This window comes from Lissotriton helveticus, chromosome 6, assembly GCF_964261635.1.
Source record: "Lissotriton helveticus chromosome 6, aLisHel1.1, whole genome shotgun sequence".
NCBI lineage: Eukaryota > Metazoa > Chordata > Amphibia > Caudata > Salamandridae > Lissotriton > Lissotriton helveticus.
In genome coordinates, this window is record NC_136067.1 from 1,284,785,841 (window position 1) to 1,284,809,859 (window position 24,019).

A 24,019-nucleotide genomic window follows, 5' to 3' on the forward strand; every position below is an offset into this window, starting at 1 on the left:
ACATAGGAGTAACATCAGGTGCAAAAGAGCGACAACACGAATGACAAACCATTTCATAGAAATGAACCACACACCCAATGACATGAGGTGGGGGGTTCTCGAAGTTGTCAAAGCCAAGGAGAACCAAGAAAGGATACTCCATAAACGCGAACAAAGGTGGGTGTTCAAACTCCATTTGGATTCCCAGGGACTCAATGATGATATCCCTTGGGGTGCCTTTAGGGACTAGGCTAGTCACCTAGCTTTCTCGAAGTGAATCCTAATATCTGAACTATTACCTCCTTTCATAGGAATTACATGATATCGGATATTTACTCTCAACATTGCAAAAATACCATCCGGTGTTGAGAGTGACTCTATGGTAATCATTTTTTGAAAAATCATTTTTGAAAAATCAATTTTGTCATTTCAACGGTTCTTGGGAATGTTAACTTTCTTTGGGAATGATCAACTGCATCCCTTTAGGAACAACATTACCATCCAAAGAGCCCTCTTTTTAGTCCATATAAACACCTTGAAAATATGGCATCACTATTATTCTTCACAACAGAAGCCCAGTAACAACTATAGCGGCCCCGCTATATTTTACCTAAAAGGCTAACATCTCTCGGCATACTAAGTTCACAGAGTGATTGCTTAGCACGCACAACATTTCTAGCAATGTTTCCCATTATCGACCTTCTGGTCATTAGAAAGACTAAATAATTATCATTATTCCGGGGGCATATACTAGCCCATATTTCTTTTTTTGAAATTGCAATTTTAAACTTCATTAACACTCGTAGAATCTTTTTCAATATCCTTTATTGCACTGGATTAAAGCATACTTCAATATGGCCCCCTGCCCCGAACGGTCTAGCGGTCCCCAGGGAGGAACCCGGAAGTCTGCCTAGTTTTTAATCTCACACGAGCAACCGGACAAGCAAGATGCGGTCCCGGGGAGGCGATTGTCAGGTTTGACCGAGCGTTTTCACCAGATAGGAAGTAAGTAAAAGCGCATGCTATGATGGAGAACGCCGTACTTTCTCGACATTAACAAGGACTGAGAGTCCTATTTTACGATCGGCTGACTATCGATCACAGGGTGCTTACTTTTCCCTCTTTCTGCATTATCCAACAGCAGTGATTCCCATAAGTGAAAGCGACCCCCTGTGAGACCATGAAGTGTTAATATACACTTTAATAAGTAAATATCGATATCATTATTCCTATGTACCTACTATATGTTTTATGTGTCTAACGTCCTGGTCACATCAAGTCCTGTCTTGTTTTTATGTGTGAATTCACAAAACACCGCACTGTTCTGATTGGAGAAACACTTGGCATGGCAGCCTGCACGCACCAATATGGTGCAACCATCAACCATAGCTCCGCATGTGTACAGCATGATAGTGTAATATGTGTCCCTTCCCATAAGGAGGGGTTGAATGCTACTAATGATATGCTTTCTCTTACAGCACCACCAATTTGATACAGACGTATGTATTTCTAATGTGAATGCATGCTTTGTTTATTAAGTATATTATCTCCAGTTTGTGCACCCATCCGGTTTCTTAGGAGTGGCATATGCAGGGCTGGTCCCTGCATGGTCCTGAAGAAATGCTAGGGGTAGTATGAAACATGTTGACCTTTTAAGTTCACTGAATCAACCCTACTTAAGGTTGACCTACAGTGACACTAACCCCACTTTTAATATACTTGCCTAGGAGCAATAATAAATGTGTTGAGGCCCACTAAGCACGGTATTTTTAACTCACTCACACCCACTCCACCACACCCTTTTTTTTGCATTACACATAGTCTTTCACACTTTAGTGCTCCTACGTAGTCGTGAGTCGCAGCACACCCCTTTTCGTAGAGAACTGGGATGGCCCCAATGATGAAGCATGTCACCGTGGGGCAACCCCGGTGAGTGAGGGGACACTAGAAAGAAATTTTTCTTTCTTCCAATGGTCAAACTGATCAATTAGGTCAGTCACCTACACCTGAGCTAGGTCCCGGGACCCAATGTGTGGGTTTCCCACTTATGTACTAAACTCGTTGGAGAACGACCTAGTCTTTTACACCTCCTTCTCCCTCTATTTCATATCAGCTACATCCCAGGTGCCAGAATCATATCATTAATCATGCATTCATTCACATCACAGGTGCCTCAGATGCAGAGACCACAGACAGCGAGGCACTCCATATTGCGGAGACTCCGGATGAGATGGAGGGAGATAGCCAGACAGCCCCAGCACCTGGACCGTCATACGCACCTGCACCAGTACCAGCACCTTCACAAATGCGCAGGGCCACCCCTGCAGACACAGGAGCAGTTCCACCACCCCAGGCATCACGCATGGCAGTGGATCAGACCCCACCACCACCCAGGAGGCAGACACGCCGCACAGCCACTGTGCGGTCCCAGGCAAGCGGCCGGATGAGGCAGCAGTGCACCCTGAATACACGACCAGACAGGGAGCAACAGGCCCAAAATCTAGGGCTCGGAATAGAGTTCCGGATGCTAGCTGTGCACCGCAAGCAGGCACAGCACATGGCAGCCATGCAGCCGCGGTTATACAAAACTGCACGCAATATTAATCAGCTGACGGAAAGTGTGCATAAGCTGATGGCAGCAGTGAAGCAAAATAACCAACTGATTGTGTCGCAGCAGGACATCACCCGCCGACGCCACCGCCAGCTGCTGACCAGGCTGTCTGCATATACCCGGTCAAACCACATCATAGGGAACGCAACATCACAACTTTCGCGCAGGTCGCTGGCCATGCAGCTACAAATGGTGCAATGCTGCCAAGATGTAGCAAGGGCCTTGGAGCAGGTTACCACCGCAGTTGAAAATCAACGAGTGTGCGGCCATGACCATGCAAGGGTGGGGGTGATGATGCCAGTGAGGGCACATCGAGCTTGAGCAGCCTGTCTGTGCAGGTGCAACCAGAAAGGCGCCGCAGTACCAGGCCCAGTGCTGCATTCAGGCCGGATACTCCTGACGTGGAGTCAGCAAGGCGACAGGGTGCGTCTGGCGGGAGGCGCCAGTGACTGAGTAAACATTTACGGCAGTGCCATGGTGATGAAACCATGCACGCCAGCCCTGGACACAAGTGCCTGTATGATGCAATACAGTTGTAATTTTTTTGATGAATCAAACCACATCTACAGCTTGTAGAACATAAAAAATAATTTTATTTTGTACACAAAAATTACTCATGTCATTAATTCATGTGGCATGGCATGCATGAGTGCTGTGTTGTGTGAGGGGTATGGGTGCACTAGAAGTAGTTCATTATGATGTAGTTACGGCGCCTGTGTCCTTCAGCAGGATTCTCCCCGCGTGCATGATGCACATGTGCTGGTGGCCGGTTGTCCCCCTCAGACTCACTACCAGACACCTCCACAGGTATCCTCCGCTTGGTGGCAATATTGTGGAGTACGGCACACACAGCGACAATGCGGCAGCAGACCTCAGGCTGGTATTTGAGGGTGCCGCCAGTCTTGTGGAGGAGGCGGAAGCGACTCTTTAACATGCCAAAAGTCCGCTCAATAACATTTCTTGTGTGTATGTGCGCAGCATTGTAACGCCGTTCCTGTGGTGTAGCAGGGTTGAGGTATGGGGTGAGGAGGTATTCACGGAGGCCGTAGGCGCTGTCACCTGAAGGATAGGAGCAGAGGGTCAGTGCCTGTTATGCGCAGCAACATGGTCTTGACATTCTGTATGTGGGCTTGTGCACTTACCTAGGAGATGTCCTTCACCAAAATCACCCCTCACCAAGCGGGTGTGTATGCCGCTGTGCCGGAAGATGAACGAATCATGCGTGCTCCCCAGGTATTGTGCCACAATGTCGGTGATGATGGTCTTTGCATTGCAGGCCATCTGGATGTTGAGTAAGTGGTATGACTTGCGGTTCCGGTACATGTATTCGGTCTCAGCGGGTGGACAGATGTGGATGTGGGTGCAGTCGATGCAGCCAATTACATGGGGGAACTGGGCGGTGTGATAGAAGTCCAGTTTTGTTTGTGTTAAGTCCTGTTGGGGTGTTGGGAAGGAAATGTAGAGGTGGATCCGGCTCAGCATGGCGTCCAGGAAACTCTGTGGGCAGCGTGACAGGGTACTCTGTGATATTCCCCCTGCATATGCGACTATCCTCTGGAAGCTTCCGGAGGCCAGGAGGTGCAGGCAGCACAGGACCTGGACATGGGTGGGCACGGCGTTGGTCCTCCGTGTTGGGTGCTGCATCAGGGGGTCAAGGTCTCTGATGAGCTTCATTATCATTGCCCCATTTAGCCTGTATTTTGAGTAGATCTGCTCCTCAGTCTGGCCCAGGAGTGTAATTCGCTGCCGGTAAATGCGCTCCTGTATCCTGCGTCGGTTCTGGGCTGCAGCCTGGAGCCTCAGCCACCTTGCCACGATGTAGAGACCTGGCATTGTGGTTTTCCTGATGCTCCTACTGAGTCTCCTTAAGTGTGTTTGTTTGACCCTACACCTGTGTCTAGTTTGCATTTTTTTTTCTTTCCTATTGGACTTCATGGTTACCACCTGGTTTAGCTTCTCCTTAAATTGCGACTCCTTATTAGCAATTTTTGGCTTTTTCGCTAATTGCGATGTATGATCAATTTCAATTGCGATTTAATTAGTGAATTCGCAAATATTTTGCGAAATCGCAAATATATTGCAAAATCGCAAAATAAATCGCAGAAAATGTGGGAAATCGCTGTTACGGAATCGCAATGTGGGTTGGCTATTGGTTTTGCGATTCTTTATTTTGCGAATTCGCTATTTTCTGCTTTTGTAGTTGATGAATTGCAGGAGCGGAAATTGCAATCGCAATCGCTGTTTTGCAGCTATTGCGATCGCTATTTCGCTTGATGAATCTACCTGTTAGATGTTACAAGTCATAAAATATATCGAAATGGTTTCTCTAAAACTACTAGCTGATCTTTGTGTTTTATGCAAAAACCTGGGACGCGAAGACAAGAAAAATCCGTCTAGCTTGGAAGTGATGGACTGGGTAAAATGAGTACCACTGAGTTAGTCAATTGTTCAAATTACCTCACTCCGAATCAGTGCGTGTTGATAACGTTTGTCTGTGAAATTAGCACTTCGCGATCCCACTGCAATGCAGGACTCATTGAAAGCAATTTCAAGGGGCAATTTGTTGAATCAAATTTCTCATTAATCTTTTAAGGCCACGTCGTAATGCAGGAAGTTGAGTGGAAGCCGAAATAACCCAGGCAAGGTGAGACGCGAGCTACAGCCAGTGAAGGAAATAGCTTTCTAATTAAAAAACGGAATCAGAAGTATCATACTTAAAAAAGAACACACAGATCATCACGGGAAGACGAAGGCATGGCAGCAGGCCACAGTAGAGGGCTTAGAGAGGAGCAGACAGGGCTGAGGAGGGCATTCAATGAAGTTCTCCACTAAGGGCACCGGTGCAGCGAGGATGGAAGTGAAAACCCAAACTCCTGTGCAGCTCTCTTGGGCCTCTCGGCCCCTTCTTGAGTCATGTCCAGAGCGCTTTCCCTTCAAAAGATTTATGGAATTTATACTTGCTCTTTGAATGCTCTCCTTACGTGAAATAAAAGATTAAGATTTACAGGCCTGTTTAGAAGCAAGAATGCTCTTCAAATGAACAGGGAAGCAAATACCAGGGCTGAATGTGAACACACACCCAGAGTGAAACACGGATAGGAAAGAAATAAAAAAAAATAGTCCCCCAAAGAACACATGAAGAACCAAAGTGTAATTATACAGTACTCAGTCCCTACTTTCTGGGAGGTACGAAAGTGAAAAAGGAGGGACAAAGAGGCAGGACTGACCACTAGCAAGCAAGGACTTTTAAAGGACACTGAAACAAACAAATGAAATGGCTTTAAGCCCAAAAGAGAGGTTTAAGTATGCACAAGAGGTCTCAAATACTCAGCCTAAAAATGAGGCGCTGCCACTGTGTGGACCTCTGCTGTATTACAAAATCAAACTTTAATTATTTGAATGATGCTTTGTTTGTAAGGTTCTCCAGTGTCTCCTTCCTGCCACTATGTAAAGAAAACATACAACCAGACGTTATTACAAGGCTACTCTGACATATGATTGACTGGCTGTGAGTATTTCAGATCTTGTAATTGTTCTGTATGCTGAAGTCTGCTGTCCCCACCAGCTTTCTTGTAAAATGTAAAAATCGATCTCACTCTGAGATGAGAGCTGGTGTTGGTTTGTTGATGAATTCCAGAAAAAAATTAAGGTGCAGTCAATATCACAGCACTATTTTCTTCCTCATCAGTGTTATTGCACAGTCCTATCTTTCCTTCTCTGCTGGTCTTTATTTTTCTGATGGATTCTCACCCTCTTTGATCATGCTGGAAGCGAGGTCCCTCGTCTGCAGCTGTGAGTCATTGATTCTGATGGGGTGTCTGGGTTTATTCTCTATGGTTGGTACCTTTTGGGGTTGTTCTGCTTGGGTAAATTGTCACTTTGTTAGGATAGGACACGGACGTCAGAGGTAGTGTCCTGATTTGTTTCCAGTAGTCTTCATTACTCTGAATCCTGTTTTTCCTCCAGGCAGTCCTGGCTAATCGCCATCACTGCCCTTTTTGGGTCAACCACAGGGGCACTTCCTCCATGAGAGTGGAGGAGCGTCGCCCCACCCTACACTGCTGCGCAAAAAGCGTGATAAAATGACTTTATTACCGTTGTATTTTTGCCTCTCTGCCAGCAAATGGAGTGTGAGCAGGGCTGGGCCATTGTGTCACTTCTGCCACTTTTTGGCAGCAGTGAGGAGTGGCCCCTTAAGATTGAAGTGCATATTTCGTTTTGGCTGGCTGCCTTGCTACGGCCAAACTGACATGCGCAACTTAAACCTCTACAAGCCAGCTATCTTGGACAGCTGGGTTGGAGAGCAGGTGCAGGAGTGCACAGCCAGCCGGCTCCAGCCTATCAAGATGCTTCACTCATACTGCGTAACAGCGTGAGAACAGCATCTTGATTGGATGAGAGAATTGACTGTGGGTACGCGTTCGAAGGACGTGCTGCAGAACATCGAGTAGCACTGGCAAGTGAATGTTTTTGTTGTTGTAAAATGGTTTTTGGCGCCCCTCCAAAGTAATATGCCACCAACAACCACTGGTCAACCACAGGGGAAATTAAGTTGCTTGATATTCAGAATATCTCTTAGGCACGGTCACTATTTATAATTCCCAGTAAGGGAAGTGCTGGGGTTCAGAACTAGGGGTATTTGTTTGGAAAAAAAGGTTTTTCCAGGGGTAGACTATGTAAATACTATCTGTTGCAGGAGGTAAACCTTGAATTACAATGACTTTAACAAAGGGAGACAGACGAGGACATAATCAGTGAGAGAACATGCTTTAGTTCATGTTATGAAACACAAACCTGAAAGAGTCGGAACTGACTGCGCAATATTCTTCGCCGATTTTCTAAATTATTACAAATATTAGTTTTTTATATACATTCTACTAGTATACACCAGTGGTGACTCTAGAAGTGAATTGAGGGAGGTGGGTGAACACAAGCCGCCGATATAACTGTTGGGGTGATCTACGAAGGCTATATGTGTGTGTGGGGGGGGGTGCTAGCACGTATATGTGTGTGTTGCACATGTATGTGTTTATATATTTAGATATACAAACATACAAAATCAAATGTGTACATTTTAAGTAAACATTGCTTCCAATGAACAGTAGTTTGACGAATTAATGTGCGTGGCAAGGTGCAACGTCTGTTTTTCTGTGTCGCCTCCTGGCACATTCAGCAGCTGTGATGGAGGGGCACGGGGTGTCAGGACAAATGGAGCTGGCACGGCCCCTTCTTATGCACCTCTAGATTGGTTCGTACATGTTAACCGTATTTAATACTTCAATGTATGATGGCGAATGCATAAAACCAAAATACTTTGAAATCCTTTCACACGTTCACATTTTGCCAATCCTACAAAAGCCAGATAGTATCACCAATAGCTGCATCGTACAACTTGCAAGCAATTGTGACAGTTGCATGCCTTTACCTGTTGTGTGGTATTATTTGACACTTTAACGACTATTTCCTTCTGCAGATCGTTTCCTCTGGAATCTGACAATGCTAAGTTTTTTACTTCCAACTCAAACCTAAGATCCTAATAAGGAAAAGAAAATGTTCTTATTTTATGATGTTCAATATAAGACTTCTTCAGAACTAATGGAAAACGTACATTCCAGAGGAAACACAACAAATTAATAAAAATAATGTTTCCATATTTCAACTTCGAACTGAACAAACAAAACATAGAACAGTACAAAAATTGGTATGAAATTAAACTACAAAATATTTGTTAACGAGTTTCTCAAGGTTGGCAATCTTAATAAACAGGTAAACAATTGTTCCATATTTACTTACGATGGTGAAATGTGTTGTATTTATCAAAAGTGCTCCGAGAGTAAAAATATGAATGGAAATTTGCCTAACAATGTGACACTAAGTTTTAGTTCTATTAAGGACATGGAGGTGAAGATTATGCGTTATTCTTCCTTCGCTTTAATAGCATTTTTTCAACAGCATCCAATTTTTACATTCCAGAAAAAACACACTTTCCCATACACACTAGGGAAACCTCCACTTTTGTGGAGTCCTTCATTAATGTCCATGGCACAGGATTACATATGGTCCTTCCTCACTGTGTGGACCTTAGTGTGAGTCATGCCATCTGATTTACACTACGAGTCCTGTTTCAACCCATCATCCCCTGCAAAGACACAGCATGACAGAACAATGCGAACGGAAAACCCACAAACATGTGACAACTAAGCACATTTCTATTGCACAGAGAATATGAGAACCATGCATCATTGCAATCTGTCACAGGAAACTGAGTAAAAACAGCCTTACCTACCATGATAAAGGGAGGGTTCCCCTAAAGATGATCGCCGGGTGGGATAATCCTCACCTCTGTGCTCTTAACAGAACTGAAACGTACCTTCCCATTGTTAGGCAAATTTCTATTATATGTCATGACCGGAGGTGAGGATTATGCTAGTTCAAAGCTTACTTTCTACTAACACTGCCACCTCAACCACTGGCTTAAAATAGAATCTCTTAAATGTGGAGTTCGAGGACCAGTCAGCTGCGCGCAGTAAATCCTCCAAGCACGACCAAAGGCAAAAGGCCTTTAAATCCATTGCCCCTCTGGTGGAGTGCACTCCGAACTGCTTAGTGCCTAGGGGCACTGATTGGGCGTACGTCAAGCCCCTTCACAAGTGGAATGACTTGAGGCTCTGCAAAAGCCCAGTAATGGAGCGGCCCTGGGAAAATGGCAAGGATGGAGGAGAGAAGACCCACCAGACGAACAATATCCTGGAGGGAAGTTTGCGGCCTGGCCAGTGTCTGGCACAATTTGTGCCATATCTTGGTCATCTTTCGGGAAGGAAGGGTCAAGGAAGCCGGCGCGGAGTTCACTATGAGCCTCAAGAAGTTCACCCTCCGAGAGGGTGAGAGGCTGGACTTGTTGATTACAAACCCAGGCCCTGAAGGAGGTCCACTGAGGTTTGGAGCTGCGCCACCAACTTCTTGGCGCATTGAGCCATGAGCAATATGTCATCTAAGTACACGATCAAGTGGATGCCCTGCACCCTGAGGAATTCAATCCCTGGTTGGAGCACCTTGGTGAAGCACCACGGCGCTGACAACAGACCAAAAGGGAGAGTGTTGAACTCGAAGATCTGGCAGCACCAACTGAACTGCAGAAACCTGCGATGTAGTGGAAAAATTGGAATTGACCAGTAGGCGTTCTTCAGGTCGAGACGCACCGTCCCATCCGCTGGGAGGAGGATGTCCCTGAAGAGGTGGATTTCCTCCATCCTGAAGTGGCGGTATACCAGCCATTCGTTGAAATCCCAGAGATTGATGACTGGGCCGCGGCCACCATCAGATTTGTCGACAGAAAAGATGATGCTTACGAAGCCCTCTGGATGGAGGACCGAGGGACAGATAGCCCCTTTGCGTAGAAGCACTGAAACCTAGTCATCGATAAGAGCTGCGTTGTGCGCAGGGAAAAAAATGAGGCGGGGATGCACAACTTGGAGAGGTGGTCATAGAACTCTTATCTGAAAGCCCTGCACCCTCAGCAAAACCCATGCTTTTAAGGTGACAGAGGCCCAAGCCATAGGAAACATTGCCAAGCGCCCCCACCCGGAACTGATCGGAGGGAAGAACACTTACCGTTGGAAGTGCACCTCCAGCTAGTCCCCTGTATCCACCTCGACCTCTGAAGGGCTGGGCCCGGGGTGGGGTAGAAATTGGTTAAGCACCCACTAGTTTGGTATTGGCTGTATTCGGAGCCTTGTCTCTTTGGCAGGGGGGGTCTAGGTATGAAGAGCTGACAGCAGAGGGGCCCCTGCCTCTGCTGGCCCCTTGGAAAACCAGAGGGGTGAAGATTCTTTTAATGCTGGACTGAGCCTTATCTAGTAAGGTAAAGGATGCCACGAATGTCCCTAGCTCTTTGACAAAGGTGTCCCCAAAGAGACCTCCCTGCACAACCACCCGTACCTCCGAGGAGGCTCGATCACCTAACTTGGGGTCGAGCTTGATAAGCAAGGAGCGGCGGCGCTCTGTAGAGATCGCACAGTTGGTATTGCCCATAAAATTGATAGAGCGATGTGCCAAGTTTGAGAGCACCTCTGGGGAAATTAGGGCTCCCGAGACCTTGGCTTCCTCCGCCATATCTAAGATCATGGCCATGAGGCCTATAGCGTCCAGAAGCTTATCCTGAGGCTGCTTCAAGCTTCTTTCGCCAAAGGTTTGCGGAGGTGAACGGTGACAAACTTCGTTACCTTGTCATCGGGGGCCCACACACGAAAAACAGGTGAATAATGACATCCAGGCCAGCATGTCAGACTTGCCCACCCTGGGGGAAGGCACCGGGTCGGGCGCTAGGGCCTTGACGATTTGGCCTAGTCCTCTGAATCCCCGGGAGAGTCATAATCCTTTGGTTCGGGGGTGTTGGGGGGTTAGGGCTCGGGGAGGTGGCAGGGTCTGGGAGTGGGTTCCTGCTGGGCAGAGTTTGCCAGGAAGGCTTGTTTACGGCGTGCGAAAGCGTCCCTGTCCAGCCACTCCTTGCACCTCTTCTTCAAGGGAGAGGCATCCTTTGGGACATCCCCCGGGGGGTGGGAGGGACCGGGGCCTCAGTGGAGCATATACCTAGGCAATCTTGGCGCACTCTTGCGCAATCCTGTCAGGCAAGCACAGTTTCATGGGCCCTACTAAATCATTAACAACCCTGCAGATGGAGGAGTCAACTGCCTCATAGAAATCTTCATTCCATTGCAGATACGCAAGGGAATCCTCGTCCTCATATGTTTCAGCAGACACCTCCATTATAACTAGGTGGAATAGTAAAAAAAAGCCCTTGGAGGTGACAGGCTGGGCGTTCAAAGTACGGCACAGGCAGTCTTGCAGAAGCTATGGTTAGACTGCAGCACATGCTCGTGTGCAATATGGGGCTGGGGAGACCCAGACAATATGGGTGGCCAGAGGTACACAGTTGGGAGTCACGATCCCTAGGCACACTACCACCCGTCAGTGTCAGTCGGGCTCCGCTGCCGGGACGTGACTAAATATAAAAAAACTGTTGTGGTGCGATACAGCCCTTACGGGTGTCAGCGCTAGTGTGCTCGCAAATATTGACCGATGTGGGGTTTTAGGAACAAGTGCGGTGAGTACAGACCTTAAACCGGGAGTCAATTTTGACACCGGGGACAAGGCTCAGCAGATGGAGGCTCCGGCAACGCGGTCCCTTGCTGTGAGGATGAGATGAGACGCTCGGCCAGGAGCCAGAGAGTTGTGCCAAGCAGTGCTCTGTGGTGGCTGAAGGGGCACACTGTATGTGTTGGAAAATTGGCCTGAACGCATGAGAAGTGTAAAAGCAAAGGAAAAACCTGAAAGAAAAGGACAAAAGCCACACATTACAGCCCAAGGCAGAATAATTAGCAAACCCCTTACAATCGACAAGAATTACGACAGAAAAACACCATGAAACCCCGAGACAACAACAAAGATAAGTCCAGAAAGACAGGATGAGCAGTGAAGAAAGAGGGGGTCCAAGCAGGGAGAAAGAACTATATATGATCCTGTGCTATAGACATTAAAGAAGTTCTGTGAATATGTGGAAGTTTTCCTAGTGTTTGTGGGAAAGTGTTTTTTCTGGAATGTAGAAAATGGCTGCTGTTGAATTAATTTTATTAAAGTGAAGGAAGTTTAAAGCATAATACTCTCCTCCGGTCCTAACACAGAACTTTAATTTAATTTTTAAACCATTTTAATTCCGTTCACTGATACATACACTCTTGCAGAGTGATTACAAAGAAATCAAGTTTCAAAATACGGGAATCTTTCGTCAGTGACTAGCCTACTTTCAGAGTGGGCATCAGTTGTGGCTGGTAGGGAACAGTGGCGGGGGATGTGGGAGGGTGTGGGGGTTAGGGAAAAAAAGAAAAGAAAAAAGAAAACTTACCTGCTGGTTGCCAGCCGCCACTTCTCCTCCAATGCAGGAATCAGGAATCACACAGGCTCCCAGACTCCTCTAGCCAATCACAACGCTGCTATACAGCAGCATTGTGATTAGTCTGAGTGCTGTGGTTCGCTGTTCAGAAAGGGACTGGGAGGCTGTGGATGTTCTCCACCCAGGCTGTGCAATACAGCCGGGTGGAGAAAATGCTAAGTGAGCATAACGGTTTGGCCGGCCCAAGACAGCTGGCCAAACCGCCATGCGCACTTAAGGTGCATCAACCACTCCCCCTCCCTCTAAGTCACAGAAGCTCAGTTCTGCTCTAACCTGGCTGCAACTGCAAGCTCAATACTAAAAATAAAATGATAATAACGTTCTGTTATTATCATTTTATTTTTCCTTTGCATTGCTCTTAAAGCAGTGGGGTGACAGCCGCCCCTGGTGGGCAAGGTGTCTCCTGAGAACCTCTGAGTTCCATGCTCCCAACCAAAGACCTCTCGCAAGGTAGGATGGAAGAGGTAATACACATTAATGTTGACTGGGTCGATGGTCAATTGACTAGTGCATAACGATTTAGTAGGGCCCATGGAACTGTGCCTGTCTGACAGGATTGCACAAGAGTGCGCCAAGATTGCCTAAGTATATGCCCATATGTATTTTAGCTTTAATTGGTGGATATTCAGAATAATAAATACATCTTTCTTTAAAATTGCCATTCTCAGACAGTGAAAATCAAAAGACTGATCCAGGATTTTCACCATTTCTTTGGATGAAATCTAATTATTTATTCTTAATTCTCTTCCCTGATTTTTCGCTCCTCTCCTCTTTCTATATGTAAACGACTTTGGCTAGCTCATGACCTCTGTCTCTGCCACGTAAGAGAAATATTAGGCGGTGGGTGACACAGCAGCTTAACACAGTCCCTGCGACACATGGGGCCCAACTCTTCAGGAGACCCCATTCAGCCCAAGACCAGTGAAAATCTGTGATATATGAGACAATCAGGAGCTACTCCTCACATATAGCACGGACGTCATTTTACAATATGTTGTTGGGTTGACCAGAGGAGGATGGAGTAATTAGGAGCACAGTATAGAGAGAGAGGTGAAGTACAGTGACAAGGATGTGGTGTATTTACTATGGGTACTGTATCGATCCCCCTGTTTCTGACCCTTGTCTGGTTAATAATTAACTAGCAGCCATTCAACTGCACAGAAATCCGTTATCTGATTAGCCACACAACGGCACAGAAGCCCGTTATCTGATTAGGTCATACTGCATGCCATCATTAGGCAAGCACTATTCCTCCGGCCCCCTAATAGGCATACGGTGTTCTCAAAACAAATCAAACCTACCACGACCTGGGAAATCCCCACAGCCATTGTTTTGATTTAGCCGAGAACTTCAGTAAAGAATGTGCGAACGACCAGTTCGTATTACATCCTTATTGACGTATTTATGTCCATCCTTACGTCAATCCCGGCACCTTTCAGGTATAAATAATACCGACATTGCCTTAAGCAAACACACGAGGTGGTGACAAGATTGGAGCAGAGAGACTTGCCGAGGAGCCCAGCTGACAGCGAAGCCCACAGACGCTGCCCCTCCTTTCTGACGCGCTGAGAGAGAGACGCTGCCTTTTCTCCTGCCGAGAAATCCAGCTCCGGTGCTTCCAAGCAGCCCTCGCAGGCAGCTGGAATATCAAGACCTGAGATAGAGATACCAGCCCTCCAGCCTTCTAAACTCCCAGGTACTGAACTGAATCATCCTTTGTAGAGAATTCTTGAAGCAGACTCTTGGCAAAACAAACTTAACTTAAACTGCTACTTATCTACTCCCGCCACGTATTAGGCTTAGGTCAGGTACATTGGGGTAGGCGTAGTTAGAAGCACCAGTTGAGTACGATTAGTCAATGTATATATGTATGTATCTATTTTATCCATTTTAAGTATCATATGGCTAAGAAACCATATCAATGCTTTTACAGTATTATTTTATAATTCTGTTATTACTGTATGCACTTTACTTAACTCTAAGTATTGCGATAATAGCGATTAATTTCTCTTGTATGAGAAAAGAAACTGATCAATAAATAACATCTTTTTATTGAACACGCCCGTCTCTTCCTTTTCTCTACAATCTGGTGAAACTAAGAATGCACTAAACTGACTGAGTAAAATAAGTTGTCTTTTGTTTTGACACGACTCTAGAGATACACTCTTGATTAGGGGAGAGCAAAGTTGTCATGTTCTATGGTTGTCAGAAACTAAATCCCTTCTTGTCTATCCAGGGAAGTTAAACTCCTCCTTGTCTATTCGAGAAAGTTTCTAGTGAACTCTGAGCTAGCTGGCACACACATAACTTTAAGTCTAATATCGACAGTAGAAGACCTAGTTAACCTCTGTCCTACGTCTATACTATTGAAGATATTATTCCAATGCGCAGAGCCTATTGGGATGATAGGAACTACACTACATGGCGCCCAACGTGTTTGGATGGGCGATAAATCTAACGTAAGACATTAGAGTAACTCAGTCGTGCTTTTTCACACAGACCCCTTTTTCCCCATAATACTCCAAAGACGTCTGGAGTGGGTGAAAGGTTAAATCCGCCAAACTTAGTAGGAGGAGACTCCTATGTATGGTTCTTGGTTTATTCAACGTTGAAGGATACACTGTTCCAAAATATTGTGCATCTAATCTTTGTTTCCATAGAAACCTGATCTGCAAATAAACAAAATAACCTTCTTGACAGTAGAATGTCAGAAACTGAAGAAGAAAGGGAGACAGCTAGAATAGCAGCTCAACTCCTAGCGGCTGACAATAGTCTCCAAGAGCAAGACCCGGATGCAATACTCATCCCGGTCAACATAAGAAAATCTATAACTTTAAAACTTATAGAAAATGGGCTGACACCGAGAGGTGGTACAGTCATATTCGTAATCGAGGCACACGAATATCGGCAGACAGAGGTATTCTATTCATGGATAAACTTTCCAGCAGCAAACACTGTAACAAAGGACTTCCACTATTACAAAATAGAGGAACCTCCAAATGAGTACACTCCTTTCGAGGAGGTGGAAATACCACTCAAATACCAAGAGCACCTGCTCTGGTTTAATGGCGCCCTAAAACATAATAATCACATCACCAGGCTCGGTCCACTAGGTAGACCAGGAGCAGCGTGGCCGGTCCTATCCGGATACACACCACATCCAGACATTGAAGAAATGTCTGCACCAGAACTTTTAGCACAGCTAAAACAACTAATTAAAATACACAGACAATTAGTCCAATATGTAATGCGGACTTCAACAGTCCAACCAGCTATTAAAATTCCACAGCTGATCCCTCACCAAGGGAACACAAATAAAATTACACCACAGAACATACAGTCCTGTCTAGGTAAAGTACCCGCAAAACGGGAACAAATTCCATTCTGGTTAGCACAAAAAATCACTCAAATAGAGGCGGTATTTCCAGATACCACCCCGGTTGAGAAACACCGGATTCTGACTATCTGTCTTCCAATGGGAATCGCACCACATGTGGAGGACTGTGACACTTGGGGTACAGTCTTTGCTTCCATTTACACAAAAACACATGGTGTTCCATCCATGTCAGTAATACCAGATGTGCTAAAACAAATTCAAGATGAATACGGTCCAGAACCTGCTTTAACTCTTGGTATGAAATTACTAAAAGACTTCAAGCAGGTCTCGGCAATATTACTAGCCAATATAAAGGGAGAAGCAGCAAATGTGGCGATCCGCCAGAGGTTGAAAGAGACAGATATAGCAGACCAACCATTTGAAATTGCCAGAATCATAGAAAAATCCTATGAAGAACTAGGAAGAGATAGTTTGGGTGGAAAACCGGTGAAACCCCAACTAATTGAAAAACCTGAAAAAATATTTATTAAAAATAATCTAAACACTCAAAAAAAGAGCTGGGATGGAAATAAACAATCCACTCCTAAAGAAAAAAGATTCCAGTCCAGAGGAAGGTCTCCTCGGCGGAGAGAAAGATCTCCGGACCAAGGACACAAGTCTCCCCAAAGGGAGCCCTCTGAGAAAAAATACAACCTTAGAAATAGGGATAATCTGATATTGATACACGTCCCTCTCAATATTTTCAGACTTCCTCGCAGAAATCGGAAAGGAGAGGACGATCAGAACACAGGGAAGAGCACGTCAAGTCCAAAGACAAGGAACCTGCTCATCAAAATAAAAAATTACAGTTTCCAAAAAAGAAGGTAGCCAGTATTAAAGTAATCAACCATGCCGAGAATACTGAGGACACAGTTGAAAAACGGAGAATGGGCTCAGACAATGCTAGACAGCGCAGCAGAAGTGAGCATAGCTCGCAAGATCCTTATGAATCCTCTGGAGACAGTGGACACGAATGAATACATTCAGGTGGAAACTGCAGATACCAGAGTTAGCAAACCTCATAAAATATATGAAATAACATTGCGTATAGAGGGGGATAAGACTAGGAAAATAAGGGGTCTCTTTTGGGATAATCTCTCCAAGGGCTATGACATCCTTCTAGCTGAAAGAGACTGGCCACCAGAGTTTGTCAGGGAGTGCCCTCATGGCGAAGAAATAGATATGCCTGCCTTCTCAAATCATATTCCAATTCATAAAAAATATACACTTGCAAGAAAGTGGGCAGTAGCCCAAGCTCCTGCATTATATAAAAACCATGTAGGATGGGATGAGGACTCTCCTCCTCACAAAATCCAGTTAAAATCACAACCTACTGCTCAGAGGCAGTACCCAATTAAGCAAGAAGCTAAAAAACGGGTAAAAGAGATCCTAGATCAACTTGAATACCAGGGGGTGATTGAAACTTGCACCTCACAAATGAATAATCCTTTGTTTCCTGTCTCCAAACCAGACAATTCATATCGTCTTGTTTTGGACTACAGACACCTTAACTCGTGTTGCAAAACCTTTGCAGTACAAAATTCGCATAGTGCTGCACTAATGAATAACATAGTGCGCAAAAAATACAAAACAACATTAGACATCTCTAATGGATTCTTCTGTCAAAATATAGCACCAGAGAGCAGATATTTGACCGCGTTCTCAATAAATGGCGCGCAAAAAAAATTCTGTCGTTTGCCCCAGGGGTTCAAGAACAGCCCAGGATTATTTTCAGCAAGAGTAACAGAGTTACTACAAATATATAATGATGAGGCATTATCTTATGTCGATGACATCTATCTAACAGATGATGACTTGGATACTCACTTGAAGAGAGTGAACACCATAATACTTGGGTTCGCAGCAGAGGGTTACAAATTCAACTTTAAAAAGTCAAGAATTGCCCATCTAACTGTCCTGTTTTTAGGATATGAACTATCAAGTGAAGGCAAAAGCCTGGCTGACAATTTCCTAGAGAAATGTGCTGTAATCCAAGCACCTAGAACACTAAAAAACTTACAATCAATTCTAGGTTTCCTAAATTTCGGAAGAACTTACATTATAAATTATGCAGAGAGAGTTAAACCTCTCTATGACCTTATAAAACCAGATTTTAAAAGAATCAATTGGACTCAAAAACACACAGAAATTTTGAGATCTTTACAAACAGATATGTTAATTAAAACAAAATTACAAACACGTGACAACACACGCAACCTTGTGATTCGAGTCATCCCAGGAAGATGTGGATTCACATACCTGACCTCTAATGAGGGAGAGAAGGTACCAATAGCATACAAATCACATTTGTACACAGAAGCTGAAAAAAGGTTCAGCATTAAGGAAAACATTGTTCATGCGGTTCAAACAGCTGTAGCAAAAGAAAAATACCAGGCCGACGGTAGACAGGTTACAGTCAGAATAGCAGAATCAGCTTTTGAGGCATTAACAACACCATGTAATTTACCAACAACGGCACTGAATCCAGAATGGATACAATGGGTAAATTCTGTTGCTACAGACAAAGTAAAATACTATTTTGACCCGGAAATTAAAGAATTAAAATATCTAGAATATGAGCGAGAATACCCTCTGCCAATCGACATTCTGCCATTACGACAGTACGCCTGTGTAATATATACAGACGGTCATGCTCAACCCTCAGTTTGGGGAGAGCTGGCTTACAACGCCACATGCGAAATTGTAAAAGAAGTGTGGCGCGGAGGTAAATTAAGACCTCTACTTACAAAAACACACTCAGTGGAAAATAATTCAGAACAACAAACTGAAATAATAGCGTTAAAAATGGCGCTAGATAATGCCGATCGCGAATTCCAGACACTTATAGTGTGCGATTCGTATTACTGCGTCAAATCATACAATAACGATTTACAGAAATGGATTCAAAACGGTTACAAAGATGACACAGGTGCAACAATAAAGCAAAAAGCGCTTTGGGAACAAGTAGTTCTTTTACAGAAAGAACTACCAAAAACTCACGTGATACACTCACTGAGTCATCAGCGTGATGGCGTTCACGTTGCAGGGAATTCATTGGCTGAGACAGCCACAGCGGTAGCAACTAAATCGGCTTCCGTAGCTACAAAAAAGCGTGCAGTAAAATACATTGACGGGAAACTGTGCTGGCAGTAAAAACGTCATCAAAAGGCGACTGCTCAGCGCTACCGATCAATTACCCACTCAATTATACATACATAATCGATGCAAACTCAGTCCCTTTTGCTCGAATCCCTGGAGTGGGGGATAGAGTAATTCCAAACACGGACAGGAGAGGCTTGTTAATAGCAGACGCACATATGGGTGAGGGTCTCAGACACCTTAAGCTAAAAGATTCTCTGGAAGAATTACAATCAGTGTACTGGTGGCCAGGCATGAGCCTGCATCATCACATTTTTGTAAAAAACTGCCCAGACTGCAATAGAGATCGCAGTGGCGAGAGAAACGGTTTAATACCATGGCGTTTCACTCCAGAATGTATCAAATCAACAAAAAAAAAAACCCAGTATGAATAATGTGTCACATTAACATGTAAAGACTATTTTCACTTATATAGTAGACCCCAACTTTCGGCTGACGTCGGAACTGTTATACAAAGATTTGCGAGTCTAGAATGGCATATACGCTAGAAGCATGTTACGTTCTGACCAAAATCTTTCCTTTAGCTCTAAAAACAGCTTATGTGGGGTGCCTGGCCAGAATGAACATTGCATTCCTTCCTGAGGGAAACGGGATGGTGTAAAGAAAAAACCAAGGCATACAGCAATCTATAACAGCAAAGATATTAGGTTCAGGAGTTGGGTGGGTCAAACATTTAATAAGTGTCCAACGTAGTCTAAATTACCTGCCAAGAAATTCTCTGAAAGGACTCAGTCCGTACGAACTATTGTTTGGGATTAGAATGTTAATCCACGACTTAGATAGTCAGACTTCAGTGGTTAAAGAAAAATGCTTTGATATCAAAGATCGCTTGGCTATTTTACAGGACTTAAATGAAACAAGAAAAGACCTGAGCAACATAAAGTTGAAACAGCAGCCAGCAACCACTGAAGAAAAACCACCTGTCCCAGCAAGGCCTGTCTGGATTCCAAAAGTCGGGGATCTGGTCAGAGAAAAGATCGCGGTAAAGAAGGAATTTGGGCCTTCTTACAGAAAAGCAGTTCCTGTCTTGTCCATCAACGGGACAAGATCAGTAGTACTACCGCCACTTGCTGGTAAAAAGGAGAACCGAGTCATATCCATCGACCTGGTTAAACCACAATCATGTGGCCGATAACAAATAGTAGGCCAAGTGGACTCCCAAGAAGTAGCAGAACACCAAAGTTTGCTACATCCACAGAGGTTCAAACTGAAAGACTGATCACATTTGGAAAATCTACAGTGAAACAACAAGGACTATGCAACAAAGCAATGGAACTTGAACCTCTTAAAACCCAAATCAAAGCTTTTCATCAAGAAACAACAACCTACGATGATGTAACTACAGAGTCTTCTAATGAAACAAAGCAAAAGCCAAAAGCAAAAAGTAATCGAGAAGCAATTGGAACAATTGACAGAACAGCATCCGGCTACTTCATCAAGTTCGATGATTCTTCAGAAGGACAAAGCGAACCAGAAGTAAAGCCATCAACAAAAACTTTTCAAGACAAAGCAAAGGAACTTTTTCATCAACTAAAGAGAACCTATCTGACTTCTCCATGGATTGAAATTTGGGTGACATTAGGTGCATTTATCCTCATACTTTGGCTCATCATGGTACTATGCTTGGGACATTTCATTGAGGGAAAATATGCTAAAATGGACACAGCAAGCCAGAAAATCAACTTGGTCCTTAAACCACAGACATCTTCACACGTCAAGAAAAGAGAACTTTCTTCAGTGAACTTCACAGCCAATCCTATACCAGGCGGTGTAGCATGGGACAATACTGATTATGAAATCTATGGCCCGGTTGAAATCCTGAAGTATCCACACCAATTTAAGATCTCGTTAAGTGACTTTGTAAAACCTAGCACATTTGCTGATGATTGGGACTTTGAAAGTATAAATGATATGATGTCTGGCCTAGTAATGTCTGCTAAATTTACAGAACATGATTATTTGCAGGGTTCATCTAATTATGATCAAATGTTCTGCTATAACCACTATGGTAACCATTATCTCCATAAATCTGCACAACCTAGAAATGTTTTAAATTATAACCAATGGGAACATTGTGCTACTCCACCAAAGGGTAGTTCCAAAACATTTTTTGATAAATATTCATACTTTTCAGGGTTTAACACAAGTAATGCAGAAACATTTTATTTCAAATTGTCAAATAAGACAGGTATGAAGACCATGCTTACCAACACAAAATTTATATATTCAGATTCATTTTTTGAGCAAATGAATACATTTGGTTTTGACTTATGGAACAGTAACATTGAAACAAAAACTGTTTGGGGTACAAAAGATTGGCAAGTACAAGGTATAGAATCATTGTTCAGAGCCTGCATGATCCCAGAACAAATTATATTTTTGAATGACACTATTCAACAAACTACCTGTCTTGGCTTAGCCAAAATCAAAGACTTAAACAAACCGTCTATTCCAAAGCCAACAACGAATAGTAATAACTCTATAGATACTGAGATAGACGTGAACCGTATTTTAAACCAAAACAGAACACATCCTGATTGGAAACAATGGTTGATCTGGCCCACAGACACAAATAACTGTCAAGACAGATTCCTGAACAAAATACAGGGGTTCAAATTGACCAGGCCAGACCCTAGATATTCCCAAAGACAACATCCAGGGATAGTAACTACTTACAGTGTGGGCAAGCTCTGCCTTCAATGGCTACAAACATCCACACTGGCAGAAATTAAGCAACACCTAACTTTACTTCAAGAAGGTGCTGACTTGCGTGATTTCATTATGGGACCACGCAAACAGCGTCAAAAACGTTTCATAGCGGCCTCTATATATGCAGCTTACAATGAAGTTTGGAAAGTAACTCAAATTGAGACAGCAGAAAAAATACGGGAAATTGACCGTATTAATTTGGAAAAATCACTTTCTGTTGTGGACAATGGGTTAATGACTCTGTCCTCCAGAATATATTCACTGGACAGTATTGTATCTTCAGCAATCGATATAATATCGCAAGACTTACTGATGTTACAACACGGTCAGTCCCAATTGCGTTCTATTGTACAGCTTGGCTGGACGTTACAAAATCTGCGTTCAGGCTATGTGCCTTGGCGTTTAATCAACACAACGTCACTATTTAATATCTTTAACCTTACTGATAAACAAATCAGTTTGGCACAGAAGGGTGCTGACTATACAATTCTGAGCATTGAAAAACTTGAGAGATTACCATTGACAATGTCAGAACGACCTGTCATTGAATGGATAATACATGGGATAATAAATATTCCGATAACAACTTTCCAGTTTCAATACTGCCAAAAATATATACAGGCAGGCCAGTATGAAAGGTTGGGTAAAGGATACATTAAGTCAACATGGAACTTGCCCTATACACACGCATGTGTTAGTAATAAAGGACAAAGTGTGTTCCTTAGTGGCAATAATTGTGAAAGGTCACTAAGCGGTACACTTCTGTGTCAGGGTATTAGTTTGCATGGAGCATGTGAAGGGAACTCAAATAACCTTTCATGTCACCAGCTAGGCACACCTGCAACACAAATAGAACCATTCTTTAAGAGACTCTCGAATGGGAGTTACATTCTAATTGTAGATCGCAGATGTTGCAGTCTGCTGCCCGGAAAACCTTATCTCATAACCGTGACTACGAAGGTCATGTGCTGTGAACGAGTATTGTACCCGAACGATGCCCAAGACAGGGAGGCAAGGTTGTGGCCCAGTTTGAAAATTTCTTCTATTCGAATTGATACTTTAAGCAGAGCAAAGACAGTGCTCCTACAGACGCCAACCATGTTATCGTCATCAAAAGAAACATATGATCTCCAAGTTGCAAGGACAACGGCTGAGATTCATTCACTGTTATCAACCAATTCCCCCATACATTTCGCAGAAATACTGAGCGAAATCTTAAATATTTCTGATACAAGCGGAATCGCGAGTGTATTTAAGACAGTGTTTTCAGGAGCTTTAACCCCATTCAAAGCCATCCTGGGTATTTTTCCTGATTTTGTCCATTCCATCTTTGGCGGACTTCCTCTCCTTTTGGGACTAGTGGCAGGCATCCTATTTTTGATCCTGTTACTTCGCTATGGCAAACCACGTCACAGACAAGACACCAGCGATAATGGAAGAAACAATCCGAGCTATTGGCTACCGGGACCGCATAACTAAAGTCCTTGGACTAGCACGGCTACGAGATTTGAACATGACTTGGTTTCTTTGATTCAGACCGATGTGGCAAAGTTGTGTTATGCCTGTATTAAGGTGCTTGCTATGCGGCGAAGAATGTGTGTTGGACACCTGTCTGACACTACAATCGGATGTGCCAATGGACGCAGAGACTTTGTTGGGTCCGGTAACGGCTCATGCATTGTGCTGTCCCCAGCGGCTACCAATCCTGATGACGGCATTCGTGGAGACTTCACCACTACGATTGAAGAGTTGTGAAGTTCAAGATGAAAGCAGCATCGATCAGGTACAACCTTCTGTCAGCTATGCTGATCGAAACATCAATGAAGGCAATCATGCTCATGAACGCATGTTACAAAATTTACCCGAGTTAGTGGAACTTTCACAAGAAGCAGTTGACAGTTTTTCGAAAGTCTCAACAATATGATGTTTTCACCAGAGCAGAAAGAATGACTTTGAACAAACTAGCACACGGCGTTCCGTACACCCTGTATTTGGCCTTCAACTTTGAAAATAAAGCAATAAGAAATTTTCTCACCAGTTTTTACAGAGAGCGAGACATTTTTTCCCCTTCCATTCCAAAAATATTTACGAATTTTTTGGGACACTCATCTTCTGCTTAAAGTAAGACTATTCTTAGAGAACAAAATTTCTATATTTAGCTACTCAAGACACATTAGCTACCCTCTAGCATGTTCACGAGTATTATGAATTTGTGATGAGATGGTCTCGACTTTTT

General features: G+C 43.9%; 1 protein-coding gene across 1 annotated transcript in view; it reads right to left on the reverse strand.

The window, feature by feature from the left end:
• LOC144761711 (kinesin-like protein KIF28) overlaps positions 1 to 24,019 on the reverse strand; it is a 982,011-nt gene that overhangs the window by 526,948 nt on the left and 431,044 nt on the right. The window contains exon 15 of the mRNA XM_078646973.1: positions 8,016 to 8,123. Coding sequence (XP_078503099.1) covers positions 8,016 to 8,123 — 108 coding nt within the window. The remainder of the gene's footprint in view (positions 1 to 8,015; positions 8,124 to 24,019) is intronic.